At 31.6% G+C, this 18,993-nt stretch overlaps 1 protein-coding gene and 1 long non-coding RNA gene across 4 annotated transcripts; both read right to left on the bottom strand.

Moving 5' to 3' along the window:
* Positions 1-722: 722 nt before the first annotated feature.
* Positions 723-2,111, bottom strand: LOC114077300. The gene is made up of 2 exons (XR_003578465.1): positions 1,334-2,111; positions 723-1,072 (listed from the first exon to the last, which is right to left on the bottom strand). It is a non-coding gene; the product is annotated as an uncharacterized LOC114077300 (long non-coding RNA).
* Positions 2,112-2,905: 794 nt separating this feature from the next.
* Positions 2,906-11,616, bottom strand: LOC107018860 (pentatricopeptide repeat-containing protein At3g49740). Of its 3 annotated transcripts, none has more exons than XM_015219442.2 (4): positions 9,361-11,616; positions 8,692-8,879; positions 7,497-7,647; positions 2,906-5,150 (listed from the first exon to the last, which is right to left on the bottom strand). In XM_015219442.2, the coding sequence occupies exon 1, from the start codon at positions 11,613-11,615 to the stop codon at positions 9,453-9,455; it is 2,163 nt and encodes a 720-aa protein (XP_015074928.1). In that variant the 5' UTR covers position 11,616; the 3' UTR covers positions 2,906-5,150; positions 7,497-7,647; positions 8,692-8,879; positions 9,361-9,452. The 3 variants fall into 3 exon arrangements, with proteins under 3 accessions (XP_015074928.1, XP_015074927.1, XP_027772715.1); XM_015219441.2 differs by having other exon boundaries at positions 7,462-7,647; positions 8,692-8,862; XM_027916914.1 differs by having other exon boundaries at positions 8,692-8,862.
* Positions 11,617-18,993: the final 7,377 nt, after the last annotated feature.

The following is an 18,993-nucleotide window of genomic DNA, read 5'->3' as shown; positions in this document are numbered from 1 at the left end:
CAGATATATACATATATATATATATATATATATATATATACATATACACATATATATATATATATATATATGTATGTATATATAATATATGAAGTTAGTACTTGGGTGACCTATAAATTTACTCAGATGTGTTTGGCAGGAAGTTAGGGAAATGAGAAAAGGTGAACTTTGATCTAATGACTGGCTTTTTTTCCCCATTTGACGTAACGTATTCGTGTTGGGAGCTCGATCAAATTTGAACTAGGTTCGAAAAGTTTAAATTAATTGCTTTGATTAGCTTCGAAAAGTTTAAATTGATCACTTCCAAAGGCTCAAAGAAAATATTCATAGTAATTCACCCATCTTTTTGGAAAATCCATTTAACTACAATGGCGACCAATAAATGGAAGATTAGAAGCCCATATTTGGACCATAGGAACCTATAATATATACAGGTTTCTAAGTGTTTTATTTGAAACACAAGATAAAAGTTGTTTGTTTCCATAGTAGTACCGGTACCCAATTCAAACTAAAGATTTACGTCTAAAAGTTAGAAATTTGATCATAGAACCAAATATCAAATGCATATGCATAAACCTGTCATTTAACCTGACCTAAGTTGACATTCATACCCTCCAACTTTGTAGGTACGTAAACTTGTATAAAATTGAAGAAATAGACACATTCTATGCAACATAATACATATAAGATGCAGTCACGTAGAACGCATGTGTCTATCGAGGAAGGGGAAAAACCGAGGTACTTTTATCAATCTAATTTATTTCGTACCTTTTCATTCAATGAGAAAATGGGTTACATGTTCAACGTATACAAGTTTACATACCTATCTGCACACACAGTTGGAAGACGAATAACAATTGGGGGCTTGGGGCCAAGTTAGAAGACACATATATATGCTCAGTTGTGTAAGCTTAGCACAACTTGACACCCAAATCTAGTGGAAACTCTGTTGGTACTGAATGCAAACTCTTTTACGTTCTTCAGCTCACCACAAGACAACAATATCTGACTTCTCCACATTGAAGAATCACACAAACCTCCTTTTGAGAAATGAAAATCCAAAGTTTTCCACCTAAATATATCACACAACCCACTTGAACAAACTGGGTATAAGTAATGTAAAACACACGTTAAGCAAGATTCAATTTTCTTTAATAAAGTTCACCAGCTTCACTAACATGTGAGACACTAACAGCAAATTTCTGAATGATAATCAAATTAATATGTATCTCCTCTTTCTTATATTGCATGTTTAGTGTGCTAGCTCTGCACAGCCATACACTAGAAGGAATTGCAAAAACAGTTCTTGCTAACTTAAGCAAGGTAAACACACCTTCATGGATCTGCCGTAAACTGACAGAGATGGAACACTTACTAAATGAGAAGGACTAAAACCTGAAACGAAGGCAGCAAGTTTATAAATGAAAATCAGCATATGAGGTGCACAATTATTTTGATATAGATTACACACCAGGCAACCGATGACGTACAGAAAAGCTTTACTAAAACAACCTACAGGTCAAGTGACAATAGACTAAAACGTAATATTACTTGTGGCAAACAACAGCTCATTAAGGGTGCAAAATACATTTGAGATTAGCCTCCAAGGTACATATCCCTCCATGGAGTGTAGAAGGATGTCTTACTAGCATCTAAAATACTATCTGCTTTGAGAATTGAATAGTTAAATTTTAGCTGGAAACCATATAAATTCAATAGGGGAAATAGCATTACTCCATGAGCAATCCATTCTGCACAACATCCTACTATAGAAGTAGAAGAAAAAATGGGAAATATCTAGAGGCTAGAAGTAACTAAAACAGACGAAACAATCAATTATTGAGATTGTCTCCTTCTTTACTCTTTTCATGCTTAGCTAGCTCGCCTCAATCTTCAAAGCTATGAGTTTGGCTCTGGATTACATCATTTCATCAATTATCAAACATATGAGCATGGAAATTTTGAATTCATGAAAATATATGAAACCTATAGCTTCACTTAAAATGAAGGGAGAAGGGTCTGATATACCCCTCAACTTTGTCATTTAGAGCTGATATACCCCTTGTTATGAAAGTGGCTCATATATACCCCTCCTTGTAAACAAATTGCTCACATATACCCTTTTCCTCTAACGGAAATGAAAAAAAAAAAATTTATCTAAATTTTTATTATTTTTTTCTAAAAATATAATCCCATATGAGTAAATTTAATCCTCGTCAAACATATTTTTTTGACTTTTTTTTGTTTCAATGACTAATTTATAATTATTATTTTGATAATCAAATTTATTTATGTTTCACTAATATTCTTGTAAAACTTATTGTAGATGACCAATTTTTTTCTTCGAATACGAAATTAAATTACAATACACACAAAAAAAATAGTTTAAATTTTTTTTCTTTAATTTAAGGAATGAAAGAAAAAAAGAAAATAAGAATAAGAAACTCAAATAATTATAAGAAAAGAAGTCAAAAAATAATTTATGTATGAAAAAAATTAAATATACCTTGAACTTTGATAGAAGAATCATATATACTCCTAAATAATTTTTCTTTTAAATTACAAATAATAAATATAAATNCTCTCTCTCTCTCTCATATAATGCACATTTTTTTAACACATTAAGATTTGACCTCATATGAACCTATTAATAGGCAGAATGTTTACAAACAATAAAATCAATACAAAATTCAACTAGCAACAAAAAAGATCAAAAGTTTAAGCCGTGCATCCTGCATGTGTAACACTTTCTTCGCAACCCACTCTACCACTAGGATAAAAAGCATGCAATTTCACCACGCTGTCTCACGGAGAACTTCATTTATTACTTTATATAAATCACTAAGAACAGTCTCATCAGTCGGACACCATGCATCAATCATTAAAAACATTAAAGCACATGATATAAGAAGAGTAATTGAACTTTTGCTTAACTATACTGCACAATATGGTTAACATCGTTCCAATTGAGTAATCATATTCATACATAGGGTTGATGCAATTTAGGTTAAAATGTCTTCCCAAGTATGCTTCTATTTTATCAAAGTTCACCAGCTTCACTAACATGTGAGGCACTAACAGCAAATTCCTGAATAATAATCAAATCAACAGTAATGAGAATAAATATGACCTCCTCTTTCTATATTGCATGTTTTGGTGCTCTAGCTCTGCACAGCCAAACTCTAGGAATTGGCAAAACAGTCCTTGTCAACTGCTAGAAGTGCAACACTTGCTAAAGCAGAAGGATTAAAACCTTAGCGAGGGAAACAAGTTGATCAATGAAAATCAGCATATGAGGTGCACAATTGTTTTACTACATTACATAGAACTGCACACCAGACAACCACTGACATGCACAAAAAATCAAAAGGTAATAGTTAGGTTAGAGAATTCAAAACCTTGACCCTCAATAATAACCAGCATGCCAGTTGAACTCTTGATGACAAGTGTTGCAACTCGTTAGGGTTTAGAACCATGAGGTCTCAGGTCCAAATCCTAATATAGCTTTTTTAAAAACACTAGGCCGGTACCTGTTGATACTAGGAGGTGACAAGTACCCTGTGGAATTAGTCGATGTCTGCGAAAGCTGGCTCGGACACGTCATTAAAAAAAGTTCTAGTCTGATCAAGGATACTACTTCGTATATGCAAATATTTTACTTAACAAAGATGCATCAGATCTTCATATTGTTACACATCTTGTAAATGTGACATGCTTACTTGAAGTTAACATCTTAGGTATATCAGGAGCTGTAATACATTATTCAGCAACACATTTATAAATTTTACTAAAACATGAAATTAAGTAATTGTTTATCCGGAAAAGCTTGAAAAGGAAAATTGCACAAATTGGACATCACAGCTTGACTATGTTTTATGTTTACTTGGAAAGTTGAAAAGAAAAAAATTGTTCACTTGGAAAGTATTATATTGGCTTAGAAATGTCATGTTTACTTGGAAGTCTTGCATGTTTGGGATTTATAATTTAATGGAACCTTTTATTTAAAGAAAGATACCTCTTATTCCACCTTTATCCTTACATGTTGGAACTGTAGGTATGAATTATGATATGAAGTGTACTTGTGCTGTCTATTTTCTCATGTACCATATTAATGTTTTGTCTTCACTGCATTGACATGCAGAAGCCAAACTGAAGGCGCAGTCCATTCGATATCCATTCGATGATCTCAAGTCCGATAAACAGTTGACTGAATACCCTCCTCCATGCAGAGAATTCGGCGTCTCAATGGAATGTGTAGGGGATCATCTGATGGTCTGGGACTTCTGTACCTCATTTGGCAGGTTATTGCACCTGTCACCATTCTCCCTTGAAAATTTTGAAAGGGCTGTCTGTCAAAAGGGCAGCAATATTGTCCTCATATCTGAATGTCATTCAGCTTTCTTTTGAATGATAACAGTGAGTATTTCATAGCTGTACAGAGGGGAAAAGACCAAAGCTGAAGGTAATATACTAATATTTGAATCATGTTATCTTGTTCCCTTTCAAAGGTCAAGAATTCTCAACTTTTGAAGGATTTGTTTTTTTTCCAGACATATGGTTGATTAACTTTCCCTTAAAAACAACTCTTGAAGGATGTATGTTTTTTTCCCAGACATATGATTGACTAACCTCCTTATGTTACACAAATCTGATCAAGTACCATATTTTGTGAACTCTGATGATATTAATATCTTTTGAAGGCAAAGTTGGAACTTGTCCTGATGTGACACAAGCTCCAACAATCCTGAGGAACTATTGGAGGGGGAGAGTCTCAAGGGCTAAATCCAGTCTAATGGGCAGGAAGCAAGAAAAGGGAGGGTGTGGCAACTCCTCAGATACTGGGAGTGATAACCATCTCAGAGAGTGTGGACATATGCCAAGTAGCTATGGCAAAAAGACATCTCAATCAAAACATTCATTAGAAAACAGGTTCACCTTTAATTTTTGTACTTGAAATTTTTCTGGAATTTGGATGGTAACTCGATGATGTCAGTTTCTTATTTTTCATTTTTTTCTGTCTCTTGTTGCTTCCTGTCTGAAGTCTGATAGTGAGAGTGAAGTAGCAGTCTCCTCATTGAGAAATGATAAGACGAGAAAGGTTGACGTCGAGAATTCTACAGAAAAGATGAATGCTTCCTCTAACATCACTCCTGATAAAAGATGAAGGGAAAGAAACATTAGAAAACAGGAGTATGGACCAAAGGGCTGCTCACAAAATGAAGAAAAATTAATGAGATAAAGGAGCATCTTGTAAACAGGAGTAAGGAGCAAAGGGTGAGTATCCTATCCTCTCTCTATCAAGCTCTCTGGTTCTCTTTATTCGACACAAGCATGGTGTCTCATGTTAAACAGACAAGTGGACATACTTACCTAGATGTCTGTTGAAATGGCTTCATGGTCTGCAATTTGCACAGTGCAAATTGTGACTCAACATGAATGTGTTTTACTTGTATTTGTTAAAGATGTGTTCCTTATCTGTCTGTGTATTGCAGAAAGAATATCTTGAACGGGAATTTATATATCCTCTAGGCAACTGTTATTATTGTCATGTGTGTTTCATGCTTACATGTAAGTCATTTGCTGTTAATTATGTTTAAACTGTAGGTATGATCTATTTTAGAAACAGTAAGAGGCACAATAAAACCCATCTTGCCTTGGTATTTAATACTTGATAAGAGAGGTGCATTGTCAAATGCACCTAATTATCACACAGAAGTTTCATTCGACTATTCTCTCCAAACTTCACATCACTTATGCAGATGGTCTTGCAACTGTATTTTGATTCTTGCTTTGTGAAGACACTAAACTTCCTCTTAACTAAAACCTTGTACCCAAAAGTAGGGTGACCCTGTCCAATCTGCATATGTGTATTCAACAATCTGCTGATGTCCTTGATGTTCGTAAAGTAATATTTTTCACTGGAGTAGATTTTCTATATTGAAGAATATGAATAAACTGTATTCCATTGACTCATAAGGAGAATTCAATTACTGACTCACAACACTTGCTGGGAAACCAATGTTAGGTCGAGTCACAATGACCTACTTTAACTTTCTACATCTTCCACAATCAGAGTTAGGCTCCCTTTTCAGATCCATCGGAATATCAATAGGCCTACAATTCTTAATTCATGTCTCCTCGGGAATATAAGAACATAATTTCTTCATGAAATGAACTTTATCTGGATTCATCAAAACCTTAATGCCTAAGAAGTATATCAATACATCTAGGTTCTTGGTCTGAAATGGTTATTATTCAAGTTGGTACTTTTCTTTTCATCATTATATATGATGAGCATATCATCAACATAGATCACCAATACATGCACAAATCTTGAGGCGATAGAACACATAAAGAACAGTAGGCATTACCTCACTCCTTTTTGTTTACTCAAATCACCTTTGTTCTCACTTCCACCTCATGTCTTTGGGAGCACATGTTTTGTCCATAATTTCGCTCCATGAAAAAACAAGTAAGCTCTAGTGCTATTAAGTGTATATACTTACATTATTCCCAAGATTCAATTGTAAAAGCTAGCGCGTCCATGGTGAGTGAATCATGGGTGTAAAAGGGATGTCGGTACATAATTCAACAACTAACACAAAACATCAGACAATCAAGTAATCCATCCTAACAAACTCAGGAAGATCATATATTGTCTAACCTTTATAATAGAAATATCATATATTGATCCACGTTATCTAATCTACTACAGTTACACCCAAAATATAAAAATTGCAAACATGTATTCTTAATTCTAGAAATATGTCTCTTTTTTCCTTCAAAGTAAACCAGATTGTCTGAAAACGCATATGGGAATAGGCTTCCAAAGCTAATTCAAGACAGGTTATTAACAATGTCTTCTACCAGAGAAAGGACCGATAGTAGTCTCTTAACATGATTTTGGTTGTTAGTTATAGTAGCTATTAGTGGTCAGCATTTTTCCAAATAGATATGTATTTTGCACTTGGTGCTAGATTGATGCGTAGAAAATAATTCAAAGGCCTCCACAGTCATTTTTTTTTCCCTATTACCTTTTAGAGTAAAAAAAATTATTGATGTTATCAACAACATTCTGGAGGAGGGTTTTTCAGTTTCTATGCTTCTCATTCAAGATATAGTTGCACTTCTCTACCACTTCTTAAGGTTATCTGAAGCATTCAGTGAGGGTGTACATAAGGAGGAAAAAAATGTCTTTTAACATGTTTAATCTTACAGATATGTATACTAATCACCATGAAGCATAATCAACTTGGAGATTAAACCACATTACACTGGGAAGATTTTTGAGAACAACGCCTTGGAAAACCCCATCTCAAAATTAGCTTTATTTCTTTTGACATATTTACATTTTGCTTCATTTAACACCTAAAGTAATGTTTGCTAGCATTAGATCACCACAAACTGAAGTTTACATGAATGTCAAATGAGTGATGAGCTTGTTGTTGATATTAAACTTACATGATCTCAACAACAGCGCATCCAGCAATGATTACCTGATCAAGATTTTTGTATGCCTGTGGAGCCTCTTCAAATTTGCAGGTCCTTGAACAGCAGCAGTTAGATTGAATATGCCGCTTTCGGCAAGTTTAATCAGTTTAGGAGATCTTATCTTGCTCTGGCTCCACAAGAGCCAATCACTTTTATCTAGCATCACAACATCAGCAGTGAGAAAGAGCTGCTTAAACTCTAATAAGAAAACACACTAGTTCTGAGAAAATTATTTAATAGTATGCCCTTAAACATAATATGGATTTTCATGTTGCACTGGAAGAACAAATACCCAAAAAATGAAGACATTTTAGCGAGTTAAAAACTTTACTAGTATATATCAGTATGGCTTTTACTAACAGACCACAGACTAGGCCTAGGTCAGCCATATTTAGCCCTTAATATCTTTAAATGTCTAGTAGCTGAATTTTAGGAGAGATTTTAATGATTGGGAATTGAAAGTAGGGCAATCACTGCAATTATTGGATCAATGGTAGAAGAATATAAAGAGGACTGCATATTTTGGACGGCTAGCAATATTCTGTCAGAAGCTGCTACGATATTCTCCCACAAACAGGCTGATAATTATGAAGAAAATTGGCCATGGAAATGTTATTGAGTACCAAAGCACCTATCATGGTGGTGTGTTTTGGGTGGATTGTCATCAGAGGTTTGTGTTTAACCCAAGTAATCTACAAAGGAGAGGCTTCACTTTAAGTAACAGGTGCTATTTATGTGAAAATGGATTGGAATCTGTTAATCATCTGTTTATTCACTGTATAATTGCTAAGCAATGTTGGGAGCTGTCCCTGAACCAGTGTGGGGTTACTTAGGTTATGCCTTCAGATATAAGAAGCCTACTAGTCAGCTGGCAAGGATAAAAGATAGCAAGGAATCAGAAGCAATATGCATATTCTGGACCATCTGGAGAGACAGGAAAAATGCTTTTTTCGAAAACAAAAAAGGATCACATCTAACTGCATGTTTATTTCTGTAGGCATTGTCTGCTTCTGATATATCTTCATGTACCAGCTTGGTACTTCTTTAATAATACTTCACATCATAAAAAAGAAGTATGTGCATGTTTCATTGAATGCAAAACAACTTATGACATATCAAAAGAGGGAATGGGTCATAAGTGCTAGCAGATCGGAATTGAGAGGGACAAACAATAAAAGACCTGCAAACAGAAGCACACACCTGTCGACGCACTAGGTGTTTTATATCCACCTCCCCCTTAGCCCCAGATAGTGTAAGTCCAATCATCACAGCTTTGTCTCCATTGTGAATACTTTGCACAGATTGCAAGAATGTTTGTCATCGACCCAAAACTTCAACAGTTAAATCAACACTGTAGCCTCCTGTGATATCCTGCACATATTCAATAGCTGATAACAATAGTTTAAGCAGTCGGTAGGTTCTCAGATGCAAAGCCGGACATTTATTTCAGAAGAAAAATTCATTTTAACAGCCTAAAAAACAAATAGCTATGGGAAAATCTCCGAATAAATGCATGTGTAAGTCATTTCAGAGTGCTAGAAGGAAAAATCAGATGCTAATAAACAAAATCCAGAGAGCTAGTATTATAAGCACAACCTTTCCTTTATTATCGGACCGTGATAGGTGCAACACGTTTTTGTTCAGCTGGTTGATAAAAATAAAAAAAATAAAAAACATATACCAATAATAGTAATATCACTAGTTTATTAGGACAGTCTCACCATTAATCACCTGATAGTCGACATTCTCTATTATACGGGTTCTACCCATAAGTTTGTCACATTAATCAAAACATTAAAACAGTGCTGTCAAAGGTGCACTCAAAATATTCCATTTACATTGCTAGTCTAAATTCTTAAGACATAGTACCTTTCCTCCACCATGAACAATCTCCTTTTGATAAGTAAGGTTGAACTTCGAAACCAAACACGTCAAGAATTCCATCATTAACGAAATGAGTTTTAGGATCCTATCCAACTGCTTCCAGGTTGCTTTAACACTCCACATTTATTCATCAGTTTCCTCACATTAGCAGAGACCTCCCAGTTCTCTGCACTGGCATAAATATTGGATAAAAGCACATAAACAGAGGGGTTATTCTTCTCAGTCTCAAGCAGAAATCCCGCAGCAATTCTGCCTAGATTAATATTGCCATAAGCAGCACAGGAACTGAATAATGTCCACCAAACAGTGGAATCTACATCAACATGCCTATCTTTTACCAGTTTTTCTGCCTCATCAAGATATCCAGCCCGGCCTAGAAGATCAACAATGCAAGAGAAGTGGTCTGCTGTAGGTTCTATACCGTAGGTATGAACCATGGAGGTAAAAACTTCAATGCCTTTATTGATTAAGCCTGAATGGCTGCAAGCTGATAGAACTGCATTAAAGGTTGTGTTATCTGGTACGACCCCACCTAATTCTTGCATCATCTCAAAGCAATGTACAGCTTCTTTGCCTTTCCCATGCTGTGCATATGCAGTAATAATTGAATTCCAAGAAACTATGTCTTTTTGTGTCATTATCTGGAAAACCTTAAGAGACCAATGCAACAGTCCACATTTTGCATACAATGTGATGAGGGCATTTCCTAAAGATATTTCTGAAATGAATCCAGATTTGAGAATGTAAGTATGAATCTCCTTCCCTTGTTGAAGAGCTGAAATGCTGGCACAAACACTCAAAATGATGCTAAGAGTAAAAGGGTTAGGCATCAAACGTTCACTAACAATCTCAGAGAAGAGGTGCAAGCACCCCATGGGTAGTCCGTTGAGATGACAACCAGAAATCAATGTATTCCAAGAGATCATGTTTCTAGGAAACATGTCATGAAAAACTTGATAAGCCTGCTTCATTTCACCATGCTTGCAGAAGGCAGAAAGCAGTGCATTAGATACTTCAGTCTTCAAGATAAGGGCCTTCTTCAAAACAACACCCAAAATTATTTCAACAATTATTGGAGACTCTGAGCTTGCGAGTATGCTTCCTATGGTAAACTCGTCTGGCTCTAACCCTTCCTTCTGCATCTGAATGTATGAAGAAATTGCTGCACTGTCCAGACAATTTTTGGCATAGGTCGTAATCATGGCATTCCACGACACATTATCCTTCACCCTTAGTCTTTCAAAAACTAAAAAGGCTGCATTCGAGTTCCCACAACTAGCATACATGGTTATTGTTGCATTAGCGATAGACGTATAGTTTTCCAAACCTATTCTAGCAACTTGAGCATGCAATTGAGAAGCAATTCTAATACACGTACATGAACTCATTATGGTCACAAATGTGAGCTCGGTAGGTCTCAAAGAAAACTTACGCATATCCTTGAACATTATTAATGCCTCCTCAGCTCTTTCCATACTCACTAAACCAGCTATCATTGCATTATAAGTTACAGAATCAAGCACTTCATCCTCAGCTTCTTCAAATACTCCAAAAGCATCAAATTCATTCTTACAGTTAAAATACATGGTAACCAAAGCATTAATCACTGAAGCTCTTACCAAAAACCCCGTCTTGATGACCATCGAATGCACTTGTCTTCCGAAATCCAATAACTCCATATCACACAAACTTAAAACACTAGCAAAAGCATAATTATCATATCTAACACCCAAAAAATGCATTCTTTGAAACAAATCCAAAGCAATCCCATGATACCCACTTTCAGCACACCCAGTAATCATTGCATTCCACACAGCCAAATTCCTGTGCGGCATTTCATCAAACACCTTACAAGCATACCCAACTTCACCCAACTTAGTAGAAGCAGACAATAGCGTAGTCCAAGAATAAACATCTGGGGTTTCAATTTCTTTAAAGAGCCTTTTAACTGAACCCAAATCTTTAGATTTGGCGTAGAATGAAAGGAGAGAGTTCGATACATATGGGTATTGTTTAAGGTGTGTTTTAATGGCGAAACCGTGGAGCTGATTGCCGAAGGTAGTGTTTAGGATGTTGGCAGAGGCGGTGAGAGTGGTTGAAAGGGTGTAATGATCTGGTCTGAGATGAAGGGAAGAGTGAATTTGGTTGAAGAGAGAGAGAGCATCGGAGAATTGGTGGGAATGAGTCAAGTTTGAAAGAAGGGAATTGAGTTGTTTTATGGAGCTTTCACTTAACTTCATTCGGTTTGTGATGGAATATTAATTGGTTAGTAAATATATATATATATGTAGGCTGTTTTTACGAAATATGAATTTGTAAGTCAATTTTTCTATTTGAAAAATTCAAATTATGATTTGAAATTTCTAAATTATGATTTTTAAAGAATTTTTAAATTCGAATTTCATATCACGATTTTATATAATTTAGACGTAAACCAAAAAGATCCTGTGTGCTTAATGCTTTGCCAAGTTAAGAGAGCCCATTGAAGCTTTACAATGACGGTTTGAATCGTTTTTTTACTCTTCTTTCATATCTTTTTGACATCTGATTTTTTTTTCTTATCTTTTCTTTATTTTTTTTCCCCACTTCCCTATTATATTTTATTTACTAAGTAAGACTATAAAAATGTTAACAAGGCTTCTAAAAATCAGTTTATTTTAAAAGTATTTTTGTTGCAATAATTTATGTTTAGCCAATAAATAAAAGGTATTTTTTAGTAGCAATTGTGTTTTATCAAGCTTTCTAAACATGTGTTTTTTAAGTGGGGGGTTTCAAAAGTAATTTTATACAAAAAATATATATATATTTTTAAACTTTTAAAAAGCTATTTTATATATACATTTATTTGCTCTCAAAAACTTGATCAAGTACCTATTCTTTTACAAGTGAGCAATTTTTAGAGAAGACAAAAGCACAATAAGCCAAAAAATATATTTGCTCTCAAAAACTTGATCAAGTACCTATTCTTTTAATATTTCAAACATTTTTCGTTAGTCCATAATGAGTATATCTTAATATATAACGGAACTATTTCTTACACTTTATAAAATATAAGTTTTTTTTACACTTTGTAAAGTGAAACTTTTTCTTACACTTAATAAAATGGAAGAAAAACTTACATTTTACAAAGAGAAATATTTTTCAAATTTTGCTCTCCTTATGATGTTTTTGTAGTGTTTGTCATACAATTATATTGATTTGACATATCATAAAAATAAAAAAATTATTACACTATGCGTTTTATTTTTTTTAATTTTGAAAGCTCGTCCAAGCTCTATTTAAGGACATTCAAACATAGCACATTCAACATCTTTAGTCTTCTATTATTCTTCATTTCAATCACAAAATAATGTCTTTTAAACCAAAAGTTGGAGTTTTGATTTATTGAGATGACAAATTTATACATGATGAAAATACCATTTGTTATAATTGTCCTCTCAAACACAATGCTAAATATTCAATTAATATCCGATATCATATATTTCTTTCATCAATTTATAAAAGAATGGTATAAATAGTATTATTATGATTATAGTCGGAAAATACCTACTTCATTTTTATCACAGGGACAAGTAAATTTTGGAGAGTGTATTATCTATAATGACTAATCGTTGATAGACTTTTTGAGGGTTCCAAATGATTACATATATCAAATCAAGTTAATAATACTTGAAATCTATGTTAGAAAGGAGTCTACTACTAGCCAACAATGTTTTCCTTTCGATGTTCATCTCCAATTAAAAAATCATAATAGCGTTGATGGATTTCCGATAACTCAAATCTACTGATTTTTCTAAGATGAATCATTATCAAAATATTCTTACAGACCGATATGATTTTGATTTGAACGAAACTATTAACTAAAGTGACTGGTAATGCTCAATAACTATATTTTGATTATTATTTGGTCATTTTGTCAATTATTTATTAATTTTTATGATTTTTTTTTATTATTATTATTATTATATATTTTGTAGCGGTTTACTTCAGTAAGATAGGAATATTGCTCCAAGTTATGAACTAGATAATTATTTTGTTCAGTGTTCACAGTTTGAAATGACAAAAAATGTTGGGACATTCTCAAATTTTCATGTCTCGTCTATTTTTTATGCAAATTTCCATGTCTCGCCTATCAGTATGTCCAACACTTGATTTTTTTTATTTAAGTACGTTAATTGCATGTGATAAATATTTATATATTTTTTTACATGTATAGGGAAAATATCTCAATTGTATGACAAACACGCCAAAAACTTTTTAAAGAGAGCAAAGCGTGAAAAATATTTTTTTTTGTAAAGTGTAAGCTTTTCTTTCACTTTATAAAGTGTAAGAAAAAGTTTCACTTTACAAAGTGTAAGAAATAATTTCACTATATATTATAATATAAGCGTCATGGAACTAACGAAAAACGTTCGAAATATTGGGTAAAGTGAAACTTTTTCTTCACTAAGCCTATTTTAGTTACTTTTTGACATAATAATTTATTTTGATCACTTTTATTTTTTTGTGACTTATTTAGATTCCGAACTCTTTTTTTTGGTATATGCCAAAGTAAGCAAGTTAATAAGAATCATATAACACAATCAATTCAAATTTGGGAATTCAATTACAAAATCTTCATTTAAAAAACCTAGAACATTCCAGTTCATGAATATTTAATTAAAAATTTTCCTTTTTATCTTTGCCCTCCATATTCTACTAACTAATGATAATATACCATAAGAAACCATAGGCAAAATGAATTATAAAATATTTATGAATGTAACAAGGGTGTTCAAACAGAAAAAAAAAAAAAACATATTAGAAATGAAATTTTCTTTTAACAAAGTTTTATTGTTAACGTTTCTAGTTCTACAGGGCATGTGCAATGCAAGTAACAAATATTCAATATATTATTTTTGCTCAAAGGCACCTAATCCTTCTTTATGCCTATAAGCTTATAACTCTTGATCCGCGTTTTGGGAATGCGGATCTGAGTGGCCTATGTTAAATTACAATAGATTTTTCAGAGAAAAGCGCAAGGCAGACTTTGGATTTGGTTAATCAGCTTTTACAAATTTTCAATGGGGTCTATGAGAATAGATTACAAGATTGTGCGTTTCATTATTTGAATTGTGCGAATTTGTTCAACCAAACTGGAAAAATTTGCAATTGGGAGACTCTCAAAAGACCTTGGATGGTGTAAATGGAGCATTGGCGGAAAGTGCTAATTGTAATACAGATTTTATAGAGCACCACCTAAGGAATCAGAAGAACTTCGACAGTCTAGCGTGTTAGTGTAATAATTGGGTGTTGTTGCCGTGCTTATTGCTACATGGCTAATTAAATAGATATTGTGTTGATGAAAAATCTTTTAGATTGTTGCTATTGATGTTCATTTGTAATTAGTATGAATTTAAATGATTGATAATATGTTCTTGGGTTCAATCATATTCCTAATAAAATAAAAATTCAAACAGCTAATAGAAATATTGTAACCCCTCCCCTTTGTAATACTCCTTGCCAACAGAGTGGCATATCGAAAAAAATTGGTAAAAGGTTTTGGTGAATCCTTATACTTGTATGCGTTTGTATTGTGAAATTTTTTACTTAATTATTTTCCAATTGAATTCTTAAACTCAGTCAAAATGAGCTTTTTAAACCCCTCCAACCATTTGCGTAGCTCACTCAATCTCCTTTTACATATGACATGTCATATCCATATCAATATATTAATGTCATGTCATAATTATTTCTAAATTATTAATTAAAATTGTTTAATTAAAGGCAAAATAATAAAAATTGAATTACATTCTTTAAAGTAAAACCCTTTATATTTCTCACAGTTTCACGGCCCAAGTCGTCGCCATTTCTGCCGGCGAAGCCACTCATATTCCTTCGGCCTTCATCTCCGCCGCACATAATCACCATTTTCCTTTCCTCCTCCAACTTTCACAAAATAAACAATCTAAGCCACCAAACTAGATCTAGCCGAACACCATCACCATCTTCGCTGCCATGATTGAATCTTCACACCCTCACCCACTTCGTTCTCCTCTCAGCTAACCAGCCGCGCCTCTTTCTCTCTCCCTCCATTGCTTATCCAGTGGTGTTCGGCGAGCACCACCAGCACCACTATCTCTTTCGTCGGTGAATTAGTGGACTCAAGAAAGTGCACAAAATCATCTAAATAAATGAAAATAGATTGTGGAAAAGAAAGAAAAAAGGGTTGGGTAGGGGATGGATATGACTGAAAAGGAGATATAATGGATGAAGAAGAAGGATTTTTAAATAATCGTTTAAAAAAGTATTTCTTTTACAATTTTAAATATTTTTTAAAAGTAAAAATGCTCCTTATTTGCCTTAATAGGCGTGTAATTACACACTTTTGACAATTCAAACATCTAATACCATATAGGTCTTTTCAATGGTCAAAGGGGGATAGTTAAATTGTGTTTTATTGAGTTTAAGAATTCAATTGACAAACATGATTCACAATACAAACTCATACAAGTACAATGATTCACCAAACCATTTTATAAAAAAAAATTGACTACCTTACTAAATAATATTTAGAAATTCCTATTTTTAATATTATAGTAATTTCTGAAGGTGTACGTGTATGACAGGCTAAAAATCAATACAACTATTTAAAAAACATAGATAAATAATTTTAAAGTAAGTGTAATAACTTATATATACGAAATTAGGGCATAATGCAATCTTTGTTGAGCTCTCGAACAAAGATGGTGTATTACAAGTGAAAGAATGAAACAACTTCTTCTATGGGTTTACTTATAGGGCAAAATCCTTAACTATTGGATCATAACATATAAAAGCTAGTCTATATATACCTTAAGAAAAAAGCTACTTTTAGTACTTTGAATTAGGGGTGTACAAGTTAAATCGAATCAACGAATCAAATCAAATTGAGAAAAAATGACTTGTGGCTTAGTTTGGTTATTTTGGTGGTTGAAAAAAAAATCGATCACTTTTGATTTAGTTTTATATTAGAAGAAAAAAAAAGTCAAAAACCAAATCCAAATCAAACCGACATATATATATATATATATATATAATTTATTTTATTTATAGATAAAAAATATTGATTACGTATAATCTACTTTGTTGATATATTTTTAGTTAGTTTATAGTTTTCAATGTTTATATATTTTATTTCAAATTTGGACTTGTAAAAATTGTAAATATTTTATTTTGTATTAAGATCCGAAGTTATAATCATATTATTATAGTTTTTCATATTCGTAGTTAACAATTTACTTTATAAATATTTTTTTATTCAGTTTTTCTCTAGCCTTTAATCTTATCAATTTAACATTATGAACGTTGATATTTTAAAAAAAATATTTTGTACTCTTTATCAAAAAAAAAAAAATTTGTATTCATGTGAATTTTACAGTTTTTTCGAAAATTTCTATTCACTTAACATTTTTTAAGTTTAGTTTATCACATGGATAAGAGAAAAAATATTTGATCGCTTTTGTAAATATTGTATTGTTGTAAAAAAATCAAAAGAACCAACTAAAGCCGAAACCGGAAAAATTGACTTTATATAATTTAATTTAATTTTTAAATTTAATAAACCGACATAATTAATTAATTTTTTTTAATAAAAAACCAAACCGAACCTATCTATATATGAATACTATCATGTGACTAAGATCTTATTTTGGACTTTCGACTAATGAGAGTCATATTTGGAGACCGTTGAAATATACATTGATAATGTTAGTATATAGTTTCATTGAGGACTAGAATAATTATGCCTCATATGGATTGTGATACTGTCAGCCGTCAATTCCCCAAATGGTTACTCAAGTTAAAGGGAATTGCCTTAAAATATTATTTATATTTTATTTATAATCAAAATATCAATCAACTATCACTATTTTCCTCCAAATATACTTGACAATTCAAAAATATCACTCTCTCCTAGTTGGCATGACATGTCATTAAAGTCTCTTTTTATTAATAGACTAATTTAATTCATGAAACTCATTTAACTAAAATAATGATCATATTGTTTTGAATTTTTTTAATTAGTTTATTAAGAATGAATTTTCATACTTAAAATCTTTTATCATAATTAAACTTTTTATCTTTTTATGTTGTGCAGAATGCGTTTTTAAAACATACTATAATCTCATCAATTTTAAATACTCATAAACACATACATTCAAAAAATATTGATATACAAATCACTCATGAACGCTAATTTTACTTCAATTAATCATAAGTTGTATAATAAATCAATAAAATTAAAGGTCGATTAATTATTAAAAGATAATTATTTGGGTGCTTTGAAATCCGTATATACTTACAATATCTTTTTTTTAAAAGAAAATAGTAAGTGAATAATATTTATAGAAAATAAAATTTTGATCTTTATTTATCAGTATATTAATTTCATATAATATGTATACTATGAATTAAATAAGTAAGTTCAATTAATATTAGTTTATTTATTGATGTTTAATTGTATGAAAAGTCATAATATAAAATAATATAGAATAAAAATAAGAATAAAATTATAAAAAAGTTAAATAATAATTTTCTCTTTCTAATCAATTTTTTTGTCAATCTTACAAATTTATCTAAATACTTTTATTTAAAAAATAATTTAAAATTTTCAAATAATTTAGTTAGAAATTTTAAAATTATCAAGTAATAAGTGCACACAAAGATTTTTTCATTGAATTTTGTTTGGTGACAACATATAAAGTTACTAGACTTTTTAAATTACTTTTCTTATAATATTCATAAATTCTCATGTAATTTATATATTTATTTAGAGACATAAGTTTGATGAATTAAATAGGTCTAGTATTTTTTTAAAATGATTATTAATGACAGGGCATATCAATTAGAATTTAAGGAGGCTTTTGAGGTATTTAGTATTTCTAATGGATAAAAAATATAATATTATACACTTTCTTCTTTTTTTTTTCTTCAAAAAATATAATATCGGAAGCCTGAATTACAAAATATACAATTAATAATATTGTATTGACCTTTATTATTATTGATTTATTATACAACTTATGATTAATTGATGTAAATTAGCGTTAATGTGTGATTTATATATCAATATTTTTTTGAATGTATGTGTTTATAAGTATTCAAAATTGATAAAATTATAGTACATTTTAAAAGTGTATTCTCCATTACATAAAAAAACAAAAGTTTAATTATGATAAAAGATTTTAAGTATGAAAATTTATTCTTAAAAGATTAAAAACAAATGAAAAATAATATGATCATTATTTTAGTTAAATAGGTTCAATGAATTAAATTAGTCTATTATTTAAAAAAAAGACTTTAATGACATGTCATGCCAACTAGGAGAGAGTGATGATTTTAAAGTGTCAAGTATATTTGGAGGAAAATAGTGATAGTTAAATGATATTTTGATTCTAAATGAAACACAAATGATATTTTAATACAATTCTCTTAACTTGGATGATCATTTGGGGAATTGACTCATATTGTCAACCACATTCATCATCTCTTAGCTAGGAACTAGTTTACCTTTGTTGCTCATATATATAAAGAAACTATAATTCAATTATTGATTATTTTGGTGATTTGACCTTTAATCAAAGAGTCTCGTTTTTAATC

This window comes from Solanum pennellii, chromosome 5, assembly GCF_001406875.1.
Source record: "Solanum pennellii chromosome 5, SPENNV200".
Lineage (NCBI taxonomy): Eukaryota > Viridiplantae > Streptophyta > Magnoliopsida > Solanales > Solanaceae > Solanum > Solanum pennellii.
Note: the sequence above shows the minus strand (reverse complement) of the source record. Positions and strands in the feature narration are given on the sequence as shown.

Coding starts and splice junctions, on each gene's coding strand:
- LOC107018860 (XM_015219442.2), bottom strand. CDS start 11,615: ATGAAGTTAAGTGAAAGCTCCATAAAACAACTCAATTCCCTTCTTTCA.